Source organism: Homarus americanus, unplaced genomic scaffold (assembly GCF_018991925.1).
Source record: "Homarus americanus isolate GMGI-L3 unplaced genomic scaffold, GMGI_Hamer_2.0 scaffold52806, whole genome shotgun sequence".
Classification (NCBI taxonomy): Eukaryota; Metazoa; Arthropoda; class Malacostraca; order Decapoda; family Nephropidae; genus Homarus; species Homarus americanus.
The window spans coordinates 9,006,106-9,022,482 of record NW_024720773.1 but is presented as its reverse complement, the minus strand read 5'-3'; the positions used below and the strand labels follow the sequence as shown (position 1 = coordinate 9,022,482).

The window sequence follows — 16,377 nt, the reverse complement described above, 5'->3', positions numbered from 1 at the left end:
ATAATACATCTTGTGCATTCATTTTTTTTATTTGTCACACACACAAACACACGCATGCTTAAAGCTTCCTGCAGAGAGACAAGGAGTTGCGCCTCAACCAGCTTGAGCGACGTGATCCTCCCTTTGTCTTTAAGTGGCGGAATCCACGTCCCAGACCACGATGTTTTTACCAGCAGATGTCTTGCCATGCATTTCCCGGAGCCCATGTGTAGGATTACACATCCAATTGATTGAAGCATCCTTCATAATGTTATTATGGCGAATGTGAAGCACAATCACCTTGTAGTATTTGAATGTAGAATCTTGGGCAACCCAGTAGCTGTTCAGCACACGCAGGCTGCCAAGTCTCCGGCCTGTACGCTCTTATGGACATAGTTAACGAGATTTCATGCACATAGGAGTGACTTCCTCAAATCTGTTTAACCAAAGAGATGCTACCTCATGTGCTGATGATCATGCAATCCTATTAGCAGATTTGTGAAACTGGTGTTACACAAAATTATAAAAAATTTCAAATTTCATGACCAATATCTATAGGTTGAATATATGAGTTTTTATGGTCATGTTGAATAATCATTGACAGCCTGTTTCCAAAGTGGCTACCTATCATGTCATCTGTACTCACATAGAACTGACAATATCTTACTTTATGATTCTTCACTGGTTCTTGCACACCATGTTACAGAATTTTTCCACGCTTGTGTGGGTTAACCTTGATTATCCCCGATGGCAACTGTTAGGTAAAACTTGAACAGGAGGTCCCTCTGCTCACCACTACAAACCCAGGGCACCAGACCAGAAAATGCAACATAGCTAGACAGGGGATGGGCACAGTTCAGACAATTCCTAATCGGAACTTGGAGTGGGGTTTCCTCTTAAAATTTAATATATGGCAACCTAACAATAACAAATGCCAGATTTTAGTTTTCAGAGTACTCCTTTGAAATTTCAAAAATGAAATGTACACCTACAGTACATATAAGTCACATTGTACTAGTATTTATATATTTTCAAGAACAACTACCTGTAATTCATATTTATTTTATCCAAACATCTTATGCATATGGTGAAGACTTGAAATATACCAAGAAAAAAATTAATCTTAAACAATTTAAATAAAAATTTACCAATAACAAAAAGAATGTAAGTACAGTATACAAGTTTTTCATGAGGATTCACCCTCCCCCCCCCATTTTAAATGGGCAGAAAAGTTGGAAGGCATGAAAACTACCAAGGAACATACATACCTCAGCCAATGACTGCAAGTTATGGGTTGGCTTCAACTGGTTCACACCGTGGCTCTTGGGTTTACCATATGTGGCACCCTTGGGTACTGGGCGTTTGCGACCACCACGGCGAATACGGATGCGGTAGATCACATACCCTGAAGTACCAATCATCCAAGTTAAAATATTTGACAAACAGATACAGTACATCTTAAAATGTCAAGCAATGTTCAGAAAAAAAAAGGGTTTTGTTAGTCAACATAGCCACTCTGAGTGGTGCATTACCATTCATCCTTACAAAAAGTTCAATAAACAAATTACATAATATAACTTTAATGCCTAAAACCATTAGTGTTAACAAGAAAAATTACCTTGCTTTGCCTTGTATCCAAGCCTGCTGGCCTTCTCAGGGCGTGTGGGCCTGGGAGCACGGTGCAGCTTGTTCAAGTGTCGATACTGCCAGGCACGTATACGCAGCAAGAAGCGCATGACATCGCTCCGCTTCTTTCGGTAAATCTCTTGCATGTACTTGTAAGCGTCTATCTTGATGCTTGAGACCTGAGCAAGGGAAATACTTTAGGACACAAACTAAAAGTACATACCTATTATGGTATTACTAAGCTGAAATCAGAAATGGATCCTGCAAGCTATACCCCAAGATTATACTTGTGGCCAAAATGCAGTTTCGTTCACCATGATTTCTACTGGGTAGTACAGGCTGTAATTGAATATAATATGGCAACCTTTCAATAATGTCAGAATTTAGTTCCAGGAACACTTTCGAAACCTCACAAACAAGATGTGTACACCTGTAGTATATAAGTCACTGGAAGTCAGTGGTTCTTAAGGTTCCTCTCATGCTGCCCCCATATGCTTTTTACCAACACTATCACACCCACCACCCCATTATTTGAAATAAATTTATTCAACTTTTTTATTCAATTTACACCTTATTCCAGTATTAACATACAGTACTTTAAAGATGAACAAACAATAATTTTATCCATGCCCTGTGTATATGGGGAAGACTGAAATATACTGTTTAACTAAGGAAAAAAAGTAGTCATATAACTTTACTGAAAATTTCCTTGTAATAAAAAAAAAGAATGTTAGTATATATGTTGACACCCCCCAACCTTGTGTCCCCAAGTTGGAAGGCATGAAAAATACCAAAGAACATACATACCTCAGCCAATGACTGCAAGTTACGGGTTGGCTTCAACTGGTTCACACCGTAGCCCTTGGGTTTACCATATGTGGCACCCTTGGGTACTGAGCGTTTGAGACCACCACGGCGAATACGGATGCGGTAGATCACATACCCTGAAGTAACAATCATCCAAGTTAAAATATTTGACAAACAGATACAGTACATCTTAAAATGTCAAGCAATGTTCAGAAAAAAAAAGGGTTTTGTTAGTCAACATAGCCACTCTGAGTGGTGCATTACCATTCATCCTTACAAAAAGTTCAATAAACAAATTACATAATATAACTGTAATGCCTAAAACCATTAGTGTTAACAAGAAAAATTACCTTGCTTTGCCTTGTATCCAAGCCTGCGGGCCTTCTCAGGGCGTGTGGGCCTGGGAGCACGGTGCAGCTTGTTCAAGTGCCGATACTGCCAGGCACGTATACGCAGCAAGAAGCGCATGACATCGCTCCGCTTCTTTCGGTAAATCTCTTGCATGTACTTGTAAGCGTCTATCTTGATGCTTGAGACCTGAGCAAGGGAAATACTTTAGGACACAAACTAAAAGTACATACCTATTATGGTATTACTAAGCTGAAATCAGAAATGGATCCTGCAAGCTATACCCCAAGATTATACTTGTGGCCAAAATGCAGTTTCGTTCACCATGATTTCCACTGGGTAGTACAGGCTGTAATTGATAATATGGCAACCTTTCAATAATGTCAGAATTTAGTTCCAGGAACACTTTCGAAACCTCACAAACAAGATGTGTACACCTGTAGTATATAAGTCACTGGAAGTCAGTGGTTCTTAAGGTTCCTCTCATGCTGCCCCCATATGCTTTTTACCAACACTATCACACCCACCACCCCATTATTTGAAATAAATTTATTCAACTTTTTTATTCAATTTACACCTTATTCCAGTATTAACATACAGTACTTTAAAGATGAACAAACAATAATTTTATCCATGCCCTGTGTATATGGGGAAGACTGAAATATACTGTTTAACTAAGGAAAAAAAGTAGTCATATAACTTTACTGAAAATTTCCTTGTAATAAAAAAAAGAATGTTAGTATATATGTTGACACCCCCCAACCTTGTGTCCCCAAGTTGGAAGGCATGAAAAATACCAAAGAACATACATACCTCAGCCAATGACTGCAAGTTACGGGTTGGCTTCAACTGGTTCACACCGTAGCCCTTGGGTTTACCATATGTGGCACCCTTGGGTACTGAGCGTTTGAGACCACCACGGCGAATACGGATGCGGTAGATCACATACCCTGAAGTAACAATCATCCAAGTTAAAATATTTGACAAACAGATACAGTACATCTTAAAATGTCACGCAATGTTCAGAAAAAAAAAGGGTTTTGTTAGTCAACATAGCCACTCTGAGTGGTGCATTACCATTCATCCTTACAAAAAGTTCAATAAACAAATTACATAATATAACTGTAATGCCTAAAACCATTAGTGTTAACAAGAAAAATTACCTTGCTTTGCCTTGTATCCAAGCCTGCGGGCCTTCTCAGGGCGTGTGGGCCTGGGAGCACGGTGCAGCTTGTTCAAGTGCCGATACTGCCAGGCACGTATACGCAGCAAGAAGCGCATGACATCGCTCCGCTTCTTTCGGTAAATCTCTTGCATGTACTTGTAAGCGTCTATCTTGATGCTTGAGACCTGAGCAAGGGAAATACTTTAGGACACAAACTAAAAGTACATACCTATTATGGTATTACTAAGCTGAAATCAGAAATGGATCCTGCAAGCTATACCCCAAGATTATACTTGTGGCCAAAATGCAGTTTCGTTCACCATGATTTCCACTGGGTAGTACAGGCTGTAATTGATAATATGGCAACCTTTCAATAATGTCAGAATTTAGTTCCAGGAACACTTTCGAAACCTCACAAACAAGATGTGTACACCTGTAGTATATAAGTCACTGGAAGTCAGTGGTTCTTAAGGTTCCTCTCATGCTGCCCCCATATGCTTTTTACCAACACTATCACACCCACCACCCCATTATTTGAAATAAATTTATTCAACTTTTTTATTCAATTTACACCTTATTCCAGTATTAACATACTTTAAAGATGAACAAACAATAATTTTATCCATGCCCTGTGTATATGGGGAAGACTGAAATATACTGTTTAACTAAGGAAAAAAAGTAGTCATATAACTTTACTGAAAATTTCCTTGTAATAAAAAAAAGAATGTTAGTATATATGTTGACACCCCCCAACCTTGTGTCCCCAAGTTGGAAGGCATGAAAAATACCAAAGAACATACATACCTCAGCCAATGACTGCAAGTTACGGGTTGGCTTCAACTGGTTCACACCGTAGCCCTTGGGTTTACCATATGTGGCACCTTTGGGTACTGGGCGTTTGCGACCACCACGGCGAATACGGATGCGGTAGATCACATACCCTGAAGTAACAATCATCCAAGTTAAAATATTTGACAAACAGATACAGTACATCTTAAAATGTCAAGCAATGTTCAGAAAAAAAAAAGGGTTTTGTTAGTCAACATAGCCACTCTGAGTGGTGCATTACCATTCATCCTTACAAAAAGATCAATAAACAAATTACATAATATAACTTTAATGCCTAAAACCATTAGTGTTAACAAGAAAAATTACCTTGCTTTGCCTTGTATCCAAGCCTGCGGGCCTTCTCAGGGCGTGTGGGCCTGGGAGCACGGTGCAGCTTGTTCAAGTGCCGATACTGCCAGGCACGTATACGCAGCAAGAAGCGCATGACATCACTCCGCTTCTTTTGGTAAATCTCTTGCATGCACTTGTAAGCGCCCATCTTGACGCTTGTGGGACCTGAGCAAGAGAAATACTTAAGAACACAAACTAAAATTACATACGTATTACAATACTAAGCTGATATCAGAAAAAGGATTTTTTTTTAATCAACAGGACCATCTGAATCGTACAGTCTTTCATCATGAAATGCATATTATTTTGTATTGACTACATGACAAATTTTAAGGGAAGAGAGAAAATACTTTTTTGGAATTTTTCACTCAACTCTTCAGTGAGGTTTGTTTTCATGCTTAGGGAATAAATCTGGTGGAATCTCACAATTGTCCACAAGGCTTGTGTTATCTTGTTTTTTATAATCATGCTGGGGCATATACAGCTCAATCATTTAGAAAAGTGCCAGTATGAATCTTGTATCTTGGAGCACTAACAGGACAGCAGAGGTAATCCTTAAACTATAACTCAAATATGTTAGACCCACCTTGGATTATACAGTTCAGTTTTGCTCACCATACAGAACTGTACTACACATGAATATCACTCCCATGAAAGCACATTCAGGGAGACAAAACCGGTCCCAGGAATTATGAACCTTGAAAATAGATTAAGAAATTTTATTTGCATTCTCTTGTGAAACACAAGAGTGAGGGGTGGAGAACCTTATTAAAACAAAACATTAATCACTTTGAAATTCATCAGACCCATATGGACATTTTAACTGTGCTCAGTACCCGTACACAATTTTCTCATTAACTTCTTATAAAGTTACAGTATTTAATTTTGTCAAAGCAACAAGGACTTCAAACTAACAAATAGAATAATAGTATTTTTTATTAACCCCAGATGGAGTAAAATAATACATCTTGTGTACTCATTTTTTTTTATTAACCCGAGATGGAGTAAAATAATACATCTTAACGCTTCCTGCGGAGAGACAAGGAGTTGCGCTTCAACCAGCTTGCGCGACGTGATCCTCCCTTTGTCTTTGAGTAGCGGAATCCACGGCCCAGACCACGATGCTTTCTACCAGCAGATGTCTTGCCACGCATTTCCCGGTGCTTATGTGTATGATTACACATCCAATTGATTGAAGCATCCTTACGAATGTTATTATGGCGAATGTCAAGCAAGATAACTTCGTAGTATTTGAATGTAGAATCTTGGGCAACCCAGTAGCTGTTCAGCACACGCAGGCTACCAAGTCTTCGGCCTGTACGCTCCTATGGACATAGCAGTTAATGAGATTTCATGCACATTGCAGTGACTTCCTCAAATCTGTTTAACCAAAGAGATGCTACCTCCCATGCTGATAATAATGCAATCATATTAGCAGGTTCTGTGAAACTGATGTTACACAAAATTAGAACCATTTCCAAATTTCACGACCAATATCTAAAAGTTGAATATGAGTTTTGTCATGATGAATGATCTTTGACAGTCCTGTTTCCAAAGTGGCTACCTATCACAGGTGATCTGCATTCATGTAGAACTGACAATATCTTAATTCATGAATCTTCATTATTCTTACATATAGTTTTACAGCAATCTTCCACCCTTGTGTGGTCTAACTGAAAATTGTGCTGTACAGAGGATTCAACTTCTGGATACAGTGCCAGTTACCCTGAAGAGTGAGCAATTATGTTGTGCCAAAATCACATATATACTGTATAATAGACAAATAAGTGGTGCCCAACCTATAAATGCAAGCAGGCTGCATTGGTCATATGTAATGTAGACCATTCTTTAAAATAGGTAAGTGAATGAAATGTTTATCACCAGCTTACCAAAATCAATTATGAGAAAGACCAGCCTTAAATATAAGAATTAATATCAATGTTATTCTAAACAATCACTCAAATAATAAGACGGGATATTTTGTGTCACGGAAGGCTTCAACCTCAGTTTAAATGGGCAGAAAAGTTGGAAGGCATGAAAACTACCAAGGTAAACATACATACCTCAGCCAATGACTGCAAGTTACGGGTTGGCTTCAACTGGTTCACACCGTGGCTCTTGGGTTTACCATATGTGGCACCCTTGGGTACTGGGCGTTTGCGACCACCACGGCGAATACGGATGCGGTAGATCACATACCCTGAAGTAACAATCATCCAAGTTAAAATATTTGACAAACAGATACAGTATATCTTAAAATGTCAAGCAATGTTCAGAAAAAAAAAGGGTTTTGTTAGTCAACATAGCCACTCTGAGTGGTGCATTACCATTCATCCTTACAAAAAGTTCAATAAACAAATTACATAATATAACTTCAATGCCTAAAACCATTAGTGTTAACAAGAAAAATTACCTTGCTTTGCCTTGTATCCAAGCCTGCGGGCCTTCTCAGGGCGTGTGGGCCTGGGAGCACGGTGCAGCTTGTTCAAGTGCCGATACTGCCAGGCACGTATACGCAGCAAGAAGCGCATGACATCACTCTGCTTCTTTCGGTAAATCTCTTGCATGTACTTGTAAGCGCCCATCTTGACGCTTGTGAAACCTGAGCAAGGGAAATACTTTACAACACAAACTAAAAGCACATACATACAACAGTATTACTAAGCTGATATCAGAAAAGGATTTTTTTTATATCAACAGGACCATCTGTGTGGTGCATAGTCTTTCATCGTGAAATGCATATTATTTTGTACAGTACGGACTACCCGACAAAAAGTAAGGTAATGGTGTAGTCACTTTATTTGGAATTGATCAGTCAGATCTTGAATTCTGCAGTTCAGTTTTGGTCACCATACAGTATATACTGCACCACACAATATCACTTCCTTTGAAATCATTCAGATTGAGAAAACTGGTCCTACAAATTAGGAACTTTGAAAATAGATTAGGATATTTTAATTTGCATTCTCTTGAGACGTAGAGTAAGGAGTGGGCAAATTGTATTTTCGGACAACACATAAATCTTAAGAATTTTATCTTTGTTATCAATAGTTTAGACTACAGTATTTTAAGTCATATTCCAGTCAATTTTCACTAATGCACCCGTCTTTGGATATTAAAAATATTTGTCCGACGTTTTTGAGGAGTTCCTAACGAATTTTATATTCATTTCAGCCGGAAATCAATAGTTTTTGAGACCCCCACAATCTTAACGAAAAATTTTTCCGAATAAATCACAAATAAAAACCAAACCTAACCTGACCTAACCTAACATTATTTTTCCGATGAAACTCTGCAATTGACGTAAAATAATCTCTAACACAATGTCGGCACAGCTCTTCCACGTGTTCAGCCATGTATGGTTATTCTGGTATTGAAAAAATATAATCTCTACTCCCGACACACCCATGCATTGTTCATTGGCTAAGACAAAAACTCTTGCCTAATTATGTTTCCTATCGCTATAGCCAATAAGAAACACCAACACCGGGTCCGACTAATTACCTGTACCCAAATGTAGCCAAATATAGCCGGAATGAAGTCAAATAATGGTCCTAGATGAATAAATCGGACTGCCAATCACTTCTCGACTAGCATTTGGTGTCACGAAGTCACAAAAAATTGGTAAACTTAATTTAATCTGAGTTAATAGATAGAGTGCACGTTCTAACCTCGACTAGCATTTGGTGTCACGAAGTCACAAAAAATTGGTAAACTTAATTTCTCCTTTGACGTTTCCCTCGCAGATGTCCTAACCGACGGGCTCCCCCACCCACAGCGAGGGGTCCTCTTGAGAACCCTACACCAGGAATTTCTGGCTAAATAACCACTTCCAACCAAAATAAATACAAGACAATTCCATATATATCGTATTTCAAAATATGATCTTTGATGTTAATGTCAACCTAGTGTGACTAATGTGGTTAATGTAAATCTACCTAAGTTGGTGTATTAGTTATCACGAGGACCACACACCTACTGAGCAACACCTGTACACATAAATCTACCTAGCTCATGACCCCAGATAAAATATCTCACTACTTAATTATACAGCATTTAGTCCACACTAAGTGAAATAGCTCACTTTAGATAACAGAGGAGTTAGTCACTATCAAACTTTCAGCACCTTGTTTACCAGTACCAACAACGGGAGCCACATGGTGAACCTCGTTACAAGCTAGTCACAATTAATCAACTTTATCGTACAAGTTACACCTTAAATTGCAAATCTAACTGATGCTCGGTCACCAGTAATACTTTTAATCACAGACTAACCACGAACAGCAACAATAAGAGCCCCCCAAACACAATTATTTATTAAAGAAGCAACACACACTCACCCTCCCCGGGGCGGCGCTGTAAGAGAGGGTTGTGATGGCAGACTCCATCTGGCCAATGTGACGACTAGTGCGATGGTTCCTTCTACTGAGTTTATTTTCTCCTGTGTTCTTATATAATTTAATTTTTAAGCTAATTTTGAACTATATACCTGAAATATCGTAAATTTCGTTGTATTTCGTGGAAAATAATCCTGTATTAGGTTAAAATAGTCAATGCAAAATAAAAATAAAACCGCGGGAAAATTAAATATGGAGTGGTGACTTCATTTTATAATGTTACTACTGTACTTCAATAACTGATGTATTTAAGTACGCAAAAAGTTCGATAAATACATTAATCCAACAATGAATACAATTTATGAGAGACAAAACTCTCATAAAGGTTCTCTCAAAGGTTTGTTTAAAATTTCGAAATTTGTTCCACAGACCTGGATCCAGATTGATGCAACCGATGTACTTGCATCACTCAAAATAATTCTGATCGAGGCGAAGGTATCATCATTATGTACTGCATGGTAGTGTTTGATAAGAACATAAGAACATAAGAAAATAAAGAGTCTGGAATAGGCCGGTTGGCCTATGCATGGCAGCTCCTGTCTAGAGTTACAACCACTCTCTGTCATCCATGAATCTATTTAGCCTCCCTTTAAAACTTTCCAGCGTTCCAGCACTTACTACAAAGTTGCTAAGCTTGTTCCCCTCGTCTACCACCCTATTTTGAACCAGTTCCTTCCTATCTCCCTCCTAAACCTAAATTTATCCAACTTAAATCCGTTCCTTTGAGTCCTATTCTGCTCGGATATTATAAGAACTTTATCTATTTCCCAGCACTCTTCGTCTTTCTAGGGAATGCAAGTTTAGTTTCTTTAATCTATCCTGATATGGAAGGTTTTAAGTCCCGGAATCATTTTCGTCATTCTTCGTTGCACAGTGTTTCTTCAGTTTTGTAATAATGTATTCTACAATAACGGTGTCATTATAGTTTATCCAGAGCTTACAAGAGGCATGCAAATGAAGTCTGGGTCTTTCAGCTAATAACCACATAGGAAACAAGAAAACACGAAGTTCTCAAGAACTTTCGTGTAATTCACATCTTCAGGGGACTACCAGTTGATTGAAAATGTCCAAAAGAGGGCCACTACGGCACCTGAGCCACCCTGAGAGATTAAAGCGCCTGAAATTACCAAGCTTAGTCTACAGACGGGCAAGGGGGGACCTAATTGAGGTGCATAAGCATCTCAAAGGGCACTACTCAGTCAAGTGACCCTACCTGGAGTTGACGGACGCTCGCCCCACAAGGGGTCACAGCTCAAGGTGTGAGGGGTATCTTTTTCTGAGTGAGAGTTGTGAACTCTTGGAACAATCTGCCAGTGTTGTGATGGCACCGAATGTGAGCTCTTTCAAGATCAGACTTGACCAACACTGGAGCGGGTTCAGGTACATTCAGGAGCCGATGCATGTCCCAGTACTTGCCAACAGTGCGTGACAGAGACGTGACCGATCACCCAAGCGGGTAACGAACCGATCAGCGGAGAAGAGGATAAAGTAAAAAGGGGTCAGTGAATTACACGAAAATATTTGAGAACTTCGTGTATATATATATATATATATATATATATATATATATATATATATATATATATATATATATATATATATATATATATATATATATATATATTTGTAAGGCTTACCAACAAATAATGTAAAGGTTTATCTAAAATAGTTGTCATGATAAGGTGTTATAATCCCATTACTCATATTTCCTCTATAATTTGTCTTATAATTCTACAACTAGGAATGATTTCGTCTGCTTATTCCCGCCCTTTTTGATATGTATAAACAAAATAAGTTAATGTAAACACGGGGTTTATAAAGAATCAAAATATCTATTAATATTTAGCGATGTTGTTTTGTTTTGAGTTTGAAGGCGTGGATTCTTGTACATGGGACTGTGTATAAAGCATTAGATTCTATTTAGTGACACTTTACTCCCACTGGCCAGTCTTACACCTACCTAGCAAGATGGCTGTGATGGAAGGACCTCTCAGCAAATGGACTAATGTTATGAAAGGCTGGCAATACCGCTGGTTTGTGCTGGATGACAGTGCTGGGTTGCTCTCGTATTACACAGTAAGTTGGTGGAGTAAGACACCCAGTACATAATGCAAGTGACAGATCCTGAAGGAGTTGAGGGTGACGGAACACACAGGCAGCCCCCAATTATCAGGACCCTCCTCTAAATTGGGTGTCGTCACTCATTTTATTGGTCGTTAATTAACAACCACTGAATGCCCTTTCATAAATAATTTTATTTTAAAGGGTATTTTGTGGTTTATGTGAAGCACCATTAAATGGCCTGTATGGTAGTGTTAAATAAGGTATAATGATAAACTTGATCATGATTCTTCATTTTTCTAATGTTTTCTATAATAACGGTCTTTATACTTTATCCAGAGTTTACAAGAGACCTGTAAATAAAGTCTGGGTCTTTCAGCCTTTATCTATAGACTAACACTTATTTTCCTTGGGTTGGTTAGGTCAGTCAACTCGGCAAAAAATAAAGTATTTGTGTGTTCCAACCCTGGATACATTTGGCTGTTGAGGTAATAGGCCTTTTATTTTATACAAATATGCAATAAGACTCGTTAATTACCTGTGTGTGGTAATTTAAAATTTAGGCAATTTTATTTCTTTAATTAATATGAAAATAAATTATATACGTAAATTGATTGTAGGAAATTAATGTTACTACTGAATTCTTCATAAGGCATAATGGGTAATAATTAAGAACAAGGAAAAGTTAATTAGGTTATGTCAAAGAACAGCAATACTACTAGGAGTTGTTCAATTTTGTTCATTTTTTCCACATGTTCTTATCATTCTAGTAAGTATTTTAAAAAAGGCTACATTTACTAGAACCTAATAGAATCTGCCCTACCAACCAAATAAATCTACCTAACCTTACCTTACTTCCTAGCTGGGGCCCTCCACCCTATTCAACAGAAAATACTTACTTTCTTATCTGGTACCAATGAAAGCAAATTTGTTGAACCGTTATGGTGTAATTCTATAGGTTAGGTAGAACGGCACATTCTCAGAAATTACCCTTATTTGTTATCTCGAGACGAAAGCAAAGCTACCTAACCTAACCTACCCATGAGAAAACTAGGGACAAAACCTGAAGACAAACAGTACAGTATTTCCCCACCCGATTTGATTTATTATTTTAAGTAAGAAATAAGTTTTCTTCTATTGATATTATTTGTTAGCTTGGACCCTTGTTCTCAACTATTACCAACATAATGTCAATATGTTTTTTTATGCACATTAAGTAGGTGTTTACTTAAAGGCACTTTTGAATATTTCCAGTCAAAAGAGAAAATGGTACGTGGTGCGCGTAGAGGTTGTGTGCGTCTCAAAGGAGCAGTCGTTGGTATTGATGACGACGATGACTCAACCTTCACCATAACTGTAGATGCTAAGACTTTTCATTTTCAGGTAAGTGATCATTTAGTGTTCTCTTATAGGGCTGCAGTATTCACATTCAGTGTACAGTAAAGGACTAAAAGAGAACATTTCTGTACTGTTATAAATACTGTTGAGTGGCTGTAGACCAATATTGAAAGAAAAATGCAAAAACCTATTTCATTAGTAAAGCTGACTTAGAATTATCAATAGGACAGTACTGTACAGGATAATTGTATTATTAAATCATCCCACATCAGGAAAAATTTTTAAGTAAATGATATGTGTTGTACATGTTCAATGTTTTTGTATTTTTGGATACAAAACAGCTACAGTATATAATAAGACCTATTTATGAAAATATACTAAGCCTTAGGTGGTTGGATCCTGTACTGTACTACACTGTATTTAAAAAATTGATTGTTCAATACAGTGTTGTACGCTTCAATGAAAAAAAGTGGTGCCGCCAGCGTCAGAGTAAATGGCCGGGAAATTTGATTCCGTCAGCGTCGAAGTAAATGATTTCTTAAATTGACTCTGTTAGCGTCAGCGAGTTTTCAGTGATGTACAAATGCAGCCCCGAAATGTGCATTCTCCTGTGTATGGGAGTAACATGCAAAATCAAAAAATATTAATTTTTTTTAATCATTTATTATGATTTATATTATATCATTTTAATTATTCATTTGTTCCCCCACAAGAATACTAGCATCTCAAAATGCTTGTCACTCATTTTGCTGCGCTTGGGCCTCAAGACGTCCTTGCCCATGGAGAACATGCGCTCCACGGCAACACTAGAGGGGATGGGGGTGTTGTATTTGATGAACAACTCTCTCGTGGCTTTGTTGGTCGTCTTTATAACAAGATAATTGAAAATTGAACTTGGAAAAATAAAAATTTTTAGAAGTTGACGAACAAATTGACGCTTGATGCTCCGCTCGGGTGAAAAGTTGACTGCGTCACCCGTAGCGTCACCTGCCCAAAAAATTGATGGCGTCAACGTACAACACTGGTTCAATACAATCTTGTAACTAATTATACTGTATTTGTGTATTTCAGGCACATGACCCTGATGAGAGAGAAAAATGGATCCGAGGATTAGAGGACACAATTGTGAGACATACACCGTCTATAAGGGTAAGGACTTGTACTGTGCTGTTTATTCTGCTTGGAAGAGAGAAAGGTTGCTGCTTTTTTTGTGGATGTACAGTATTTGTTTCCAAAGCAGTACAGTAATCACTCCCATTAGTTGGAATCTTCAATCCCAAGAACATTCCAATAGCAGCATTTTTTTTTTTTTTTGTATTCTGAGAAATTCCAGGAAAAATCTCTCCATTCTGGGTATCTTAACGAATATCCAAGAGATTGCATCAATGCATTTGCGTAAAATTCTGAGAAAATGTCACCTCCCAGGGATTCGAACCACTTTCCGAGAGATTACATCATGTATAGTGTATACAGTAATATATTTTGTTTGCAATATTGTATGTGGACAGTGGTGTTTGTTTGCATAAATAAATACAGCTCTGTATATATCCAACTGCAGTTAAGTTGCTTTGTGCAAGATGAGTAGTTTAGACTTATGAAAAACTTTCACTAGTACAGCATGCCCTTCAAATTCGCGGAGGTTAGGTTCTGAAAATGGCTGCGAATAGCCAAATCCGCGAATAACATTTGCTGACGGGGGTATATTTTTACTTGTGTGCAAAGAAATGTACAGTATATTCCTTTTGTGTTTGCCCTTAGGATATTTATTTCTTTAACCTGTGTTGTATATATGTGTCTGTGTCTGCCTACATACACATACAATACAGGTAAAAGAAATTACTGTCTCTAGAATGAATGGCTCCCTGTCCCGGTTGCAAAAATGCCAGCAACTGAGTACATCCAGGGTGACATCTGCAAATAATTGAGGTCCACGTATTGTCAGGGCATGCTGTACTGGGAAAAATTCCGGTGTGTATGATTTTTTCCACGATGAGAAAATTTGTCTCCACATTCGGGAATCTCTCGAACCCAAAACCGCTCTGCACCAATTATTCTGGCTAACGAGGAGATAACTGGACTGTGTTTACAGTATATACTGTATGTGATGCTGCACAGTACAGTACCTGTACTTCCTTTTAAATTCCTGTATGCTAAGAAATTGTGATTTCATTAAAATCTTATCTTTATGAAATATAAGAATTACAATAAGATGTAAGATTTTCTCAGGGAATGCCTGTAATTTAGATAATTAAAGCTCTCTTCATTACTCTCTCCAGTTCAATCTTCCCCATCATTATTCTTCTGTCCTTTCTTTCCCATATTTCTGTTCACATTTACTCTCTATTTTGTTTCTTTTTGTGTTCTACATTTTGTTTATTATCACCTGACATTACAAGACTCGGGGTCTATAGCAAAGGGTTTTATAATCTGTTTGTTCTTTTATCCATATTTTCTTTTTTCTATGACACATTTTAATTTATTTAATGAATTTACCAAAGACTGTTTTAAACCAGATCAGCTAAATACCAACATATGTGTCATAAACTCCCTCGTTGGTTAGTTTTATAGCCTAATGCCTATCAAGAATGATGTGTGACTATTCCCATTAAGTTTTCATGCTCCTTACCCTGTTATAACAGTGGGAACTATTTTTACTTGAATTGTACTGTGTTTCTACTTGTTGTTTTAGCCCTCTCCTGTTGCTTTCTTTACTTGCTTTGCATCTCTTCCCCTATCACTATTTTGTCTTGTTCGAGGTTTCTTTATACCATGAAGCACTCGATACAAAGATGGGTAAAGGGTAAAGTCTGTAGGCAACATGTTAGGAGATTTTGTTAAGTGAAATTTCTTACACCGTAATAACATTTTGCAGAGGTGGGACCCAAGCAAACCAGCTCCAACAATGGCAGACTTTGATAAAAAACTAACAGAAAGTGATGTCTACCTCCAACTACTGATTGAACAGACCAGCGCGCTTGAGAAACACACGGGGTCAACTGAGGACGTTGCTGACCGACAGCGCTGCCAAGAAGTTATTAACAATGTCAACAGTGTCCTGGAGTCCATCAAACACTCGATAGTTTTGTTACAGGTCAGCAGTTTGAATTCTACTTAATGTAAGGAACATATCTCAGTTTTTATGATGGGAGTTTGTGGGAAAATGTGAGCTGATTTACAACAAAATTATGAAATGTTTTTCATGAATGAAACCCTTTCATAAATTGGTTATGCCTAAATTAAGGGACTTTAAAGAATGGTTTTACTCAGAACCACCCCCTGGTCCCTGCATAAAAACCTGATAATTAAATTGGCTTGTGGAGAAAAAATACGAATGTCTGTAATATTATGCTGAAGCAGTAAACCAAGCCTTTTGTATAAGCATTTTCATGATATTGTTTTACTAAAGAAAAAGTATATATATATATATATATATATATATATATATATATATATATATATATATATATATATATATAT

The 16,377-nt window shown here is 37.6% G+C and overlaps 3 protein-coding genes across 6 annotated transcripts in view; 1 reads left to right on the top strand and 2 right to left on the bottom strand.

The window, feature by feature from the left end:
- Positions 1-13: 13 nt before the first annotated feature.
- LOC121861035 lies at positions 14-5,267 on the bottom strand. Of its 3 annotated transcripts, none has more exons than XM_042358518.1 (9): positions 5,081-5,267; positions 4,730-4,866; positions 3,924-4,110; positions 3,574-3,710; positions 2,763-2,949; positions 2,413-2,549; positions 1,598-1,784; positions 1,248-1,384; positions 14-363 (listed from the first exon to the last, which is right to left on the bottom strand). In XM_042358518.1, the coding sequence occupies exons 1-9, from the start codon at positions 5,250-5,252 to the stop codon at positions 130-132; spliced, it is 1,515 nt and encodes a 504-aa protein (XP_042214452.1). In that variant the 5' UTR covers positions 5,253-5,267; the 3' UTR covers positions 14-129. The 3 variants fall into 3 exon arrangements, with proteins under 3 accessions (XP_042214452.1, XP_042214455.1, XP_042214453.1); XM_042358521.1 differs by lacking the exon at positions 14-363 and adding an exon at positions 754-774; XM_042358519.1 differs by lacking the exon at positions 14-363 and adding an exon at positions 760-813.
- An 808-nt stretch (positions 5,268-6,075) lies between these two features.
- Positions 6,076-9,500, bottom strand: LOC121861036 (60S ribosomal protein L15). Its single transcript, XM_042358522.1, has 4 exons — positions 9,445-9,500; positions 7,518-7,706; positions 7,168-7,304; positions 6,076-6,429 (listed from the first exon to the last, which is right to left on the bottom strand). Exons 2-4 carry the CDS (start codon positions 7,687-7,689, stop codon positions 6,124-6,126), a joined length of 615 nt encoding a protein of 204 aa, XP_042214456.1. The 5' UTR covers positions 7,690-7,706; positions 9,445-9,500; the 3' UTR covers positions 6,076-6,123.
- A 1,953-nt stretch (positions 9,501-11,453) lies between these two features.
- The window catches only part of LOC121861034 (oxysterol-binding protein-related protein 9-like), a 49,827-nt gene continuing 44,903 nt past the window's right edge, over positions 11,454-16,377 (top strand). For both annotated transcript variants that reach the window (XM_042358517.1, XM_042358516.1), the window contains exons 1-4: positions 11,454-11,577; positions 12,817-12,945; positions 13,972-14,049; positions 15,773-15,991. In XM_042358517.1, coding sequence (XP_042214451.1) covers positions 11,470-11,577; positions 12,817-12,945; positions 13,972-14,049; positions 15,773-15,991 — 534 coding nt within the window. In that variant the 5' untranslated portion in view covers positions 11,454-11,469. The remainder of the gene's footprint in view (positions 11,578-12,816; positions 12,946-13,971; positions 14,050-15,772; positions 15,992-16,377) is intronic.

Bases quoted from the DNA above. Each gene is read 5' to 3' on its own strand.
- LOC121861036 (XM_042358522.1), bottom strand. From the start codon at position 7,689: ATGGGCGCTTACAAGTACATGCAAGAGATTTACCGAAAGAAGCAGAGT. The intron at 7,305-7,517 runs GTAATTTTTCTT...TTGTTACTTCAG, and splicing joins TGGATACAAGGCAAAGCAAG to GGTATGTGATCTACCGCATC. The intron at 6,430-7,167 runs GTATGTATGTTT...CTATGTCCATAG, and splicing joins ACTTGCAGTCATTGGCTGAG to GAGCGTACAGGCCGAAGACT.
- LOC121861035 (XM_042358518.1), bottom strand. From the start codon at position 5,252: ATGGGCGCTTACAAGTGCATGCAAGAGATTTACCAAAAGAAGCGGAGT. The intron at 4,867-5,080 runs GTAATTTTTCTT...TTGTTACTTCAG, and splicing joins TGGATACAAGGCAAAGCAAG to GGTATGTGATCTACCGCATC. The intron at 1,385-1,597 runs GTAATTTTTCTT...TTGGTACTTCAG, and splicing joins TGGATACAAGGCAAAGCAAG to GGTATGTGATCTACCGCATC.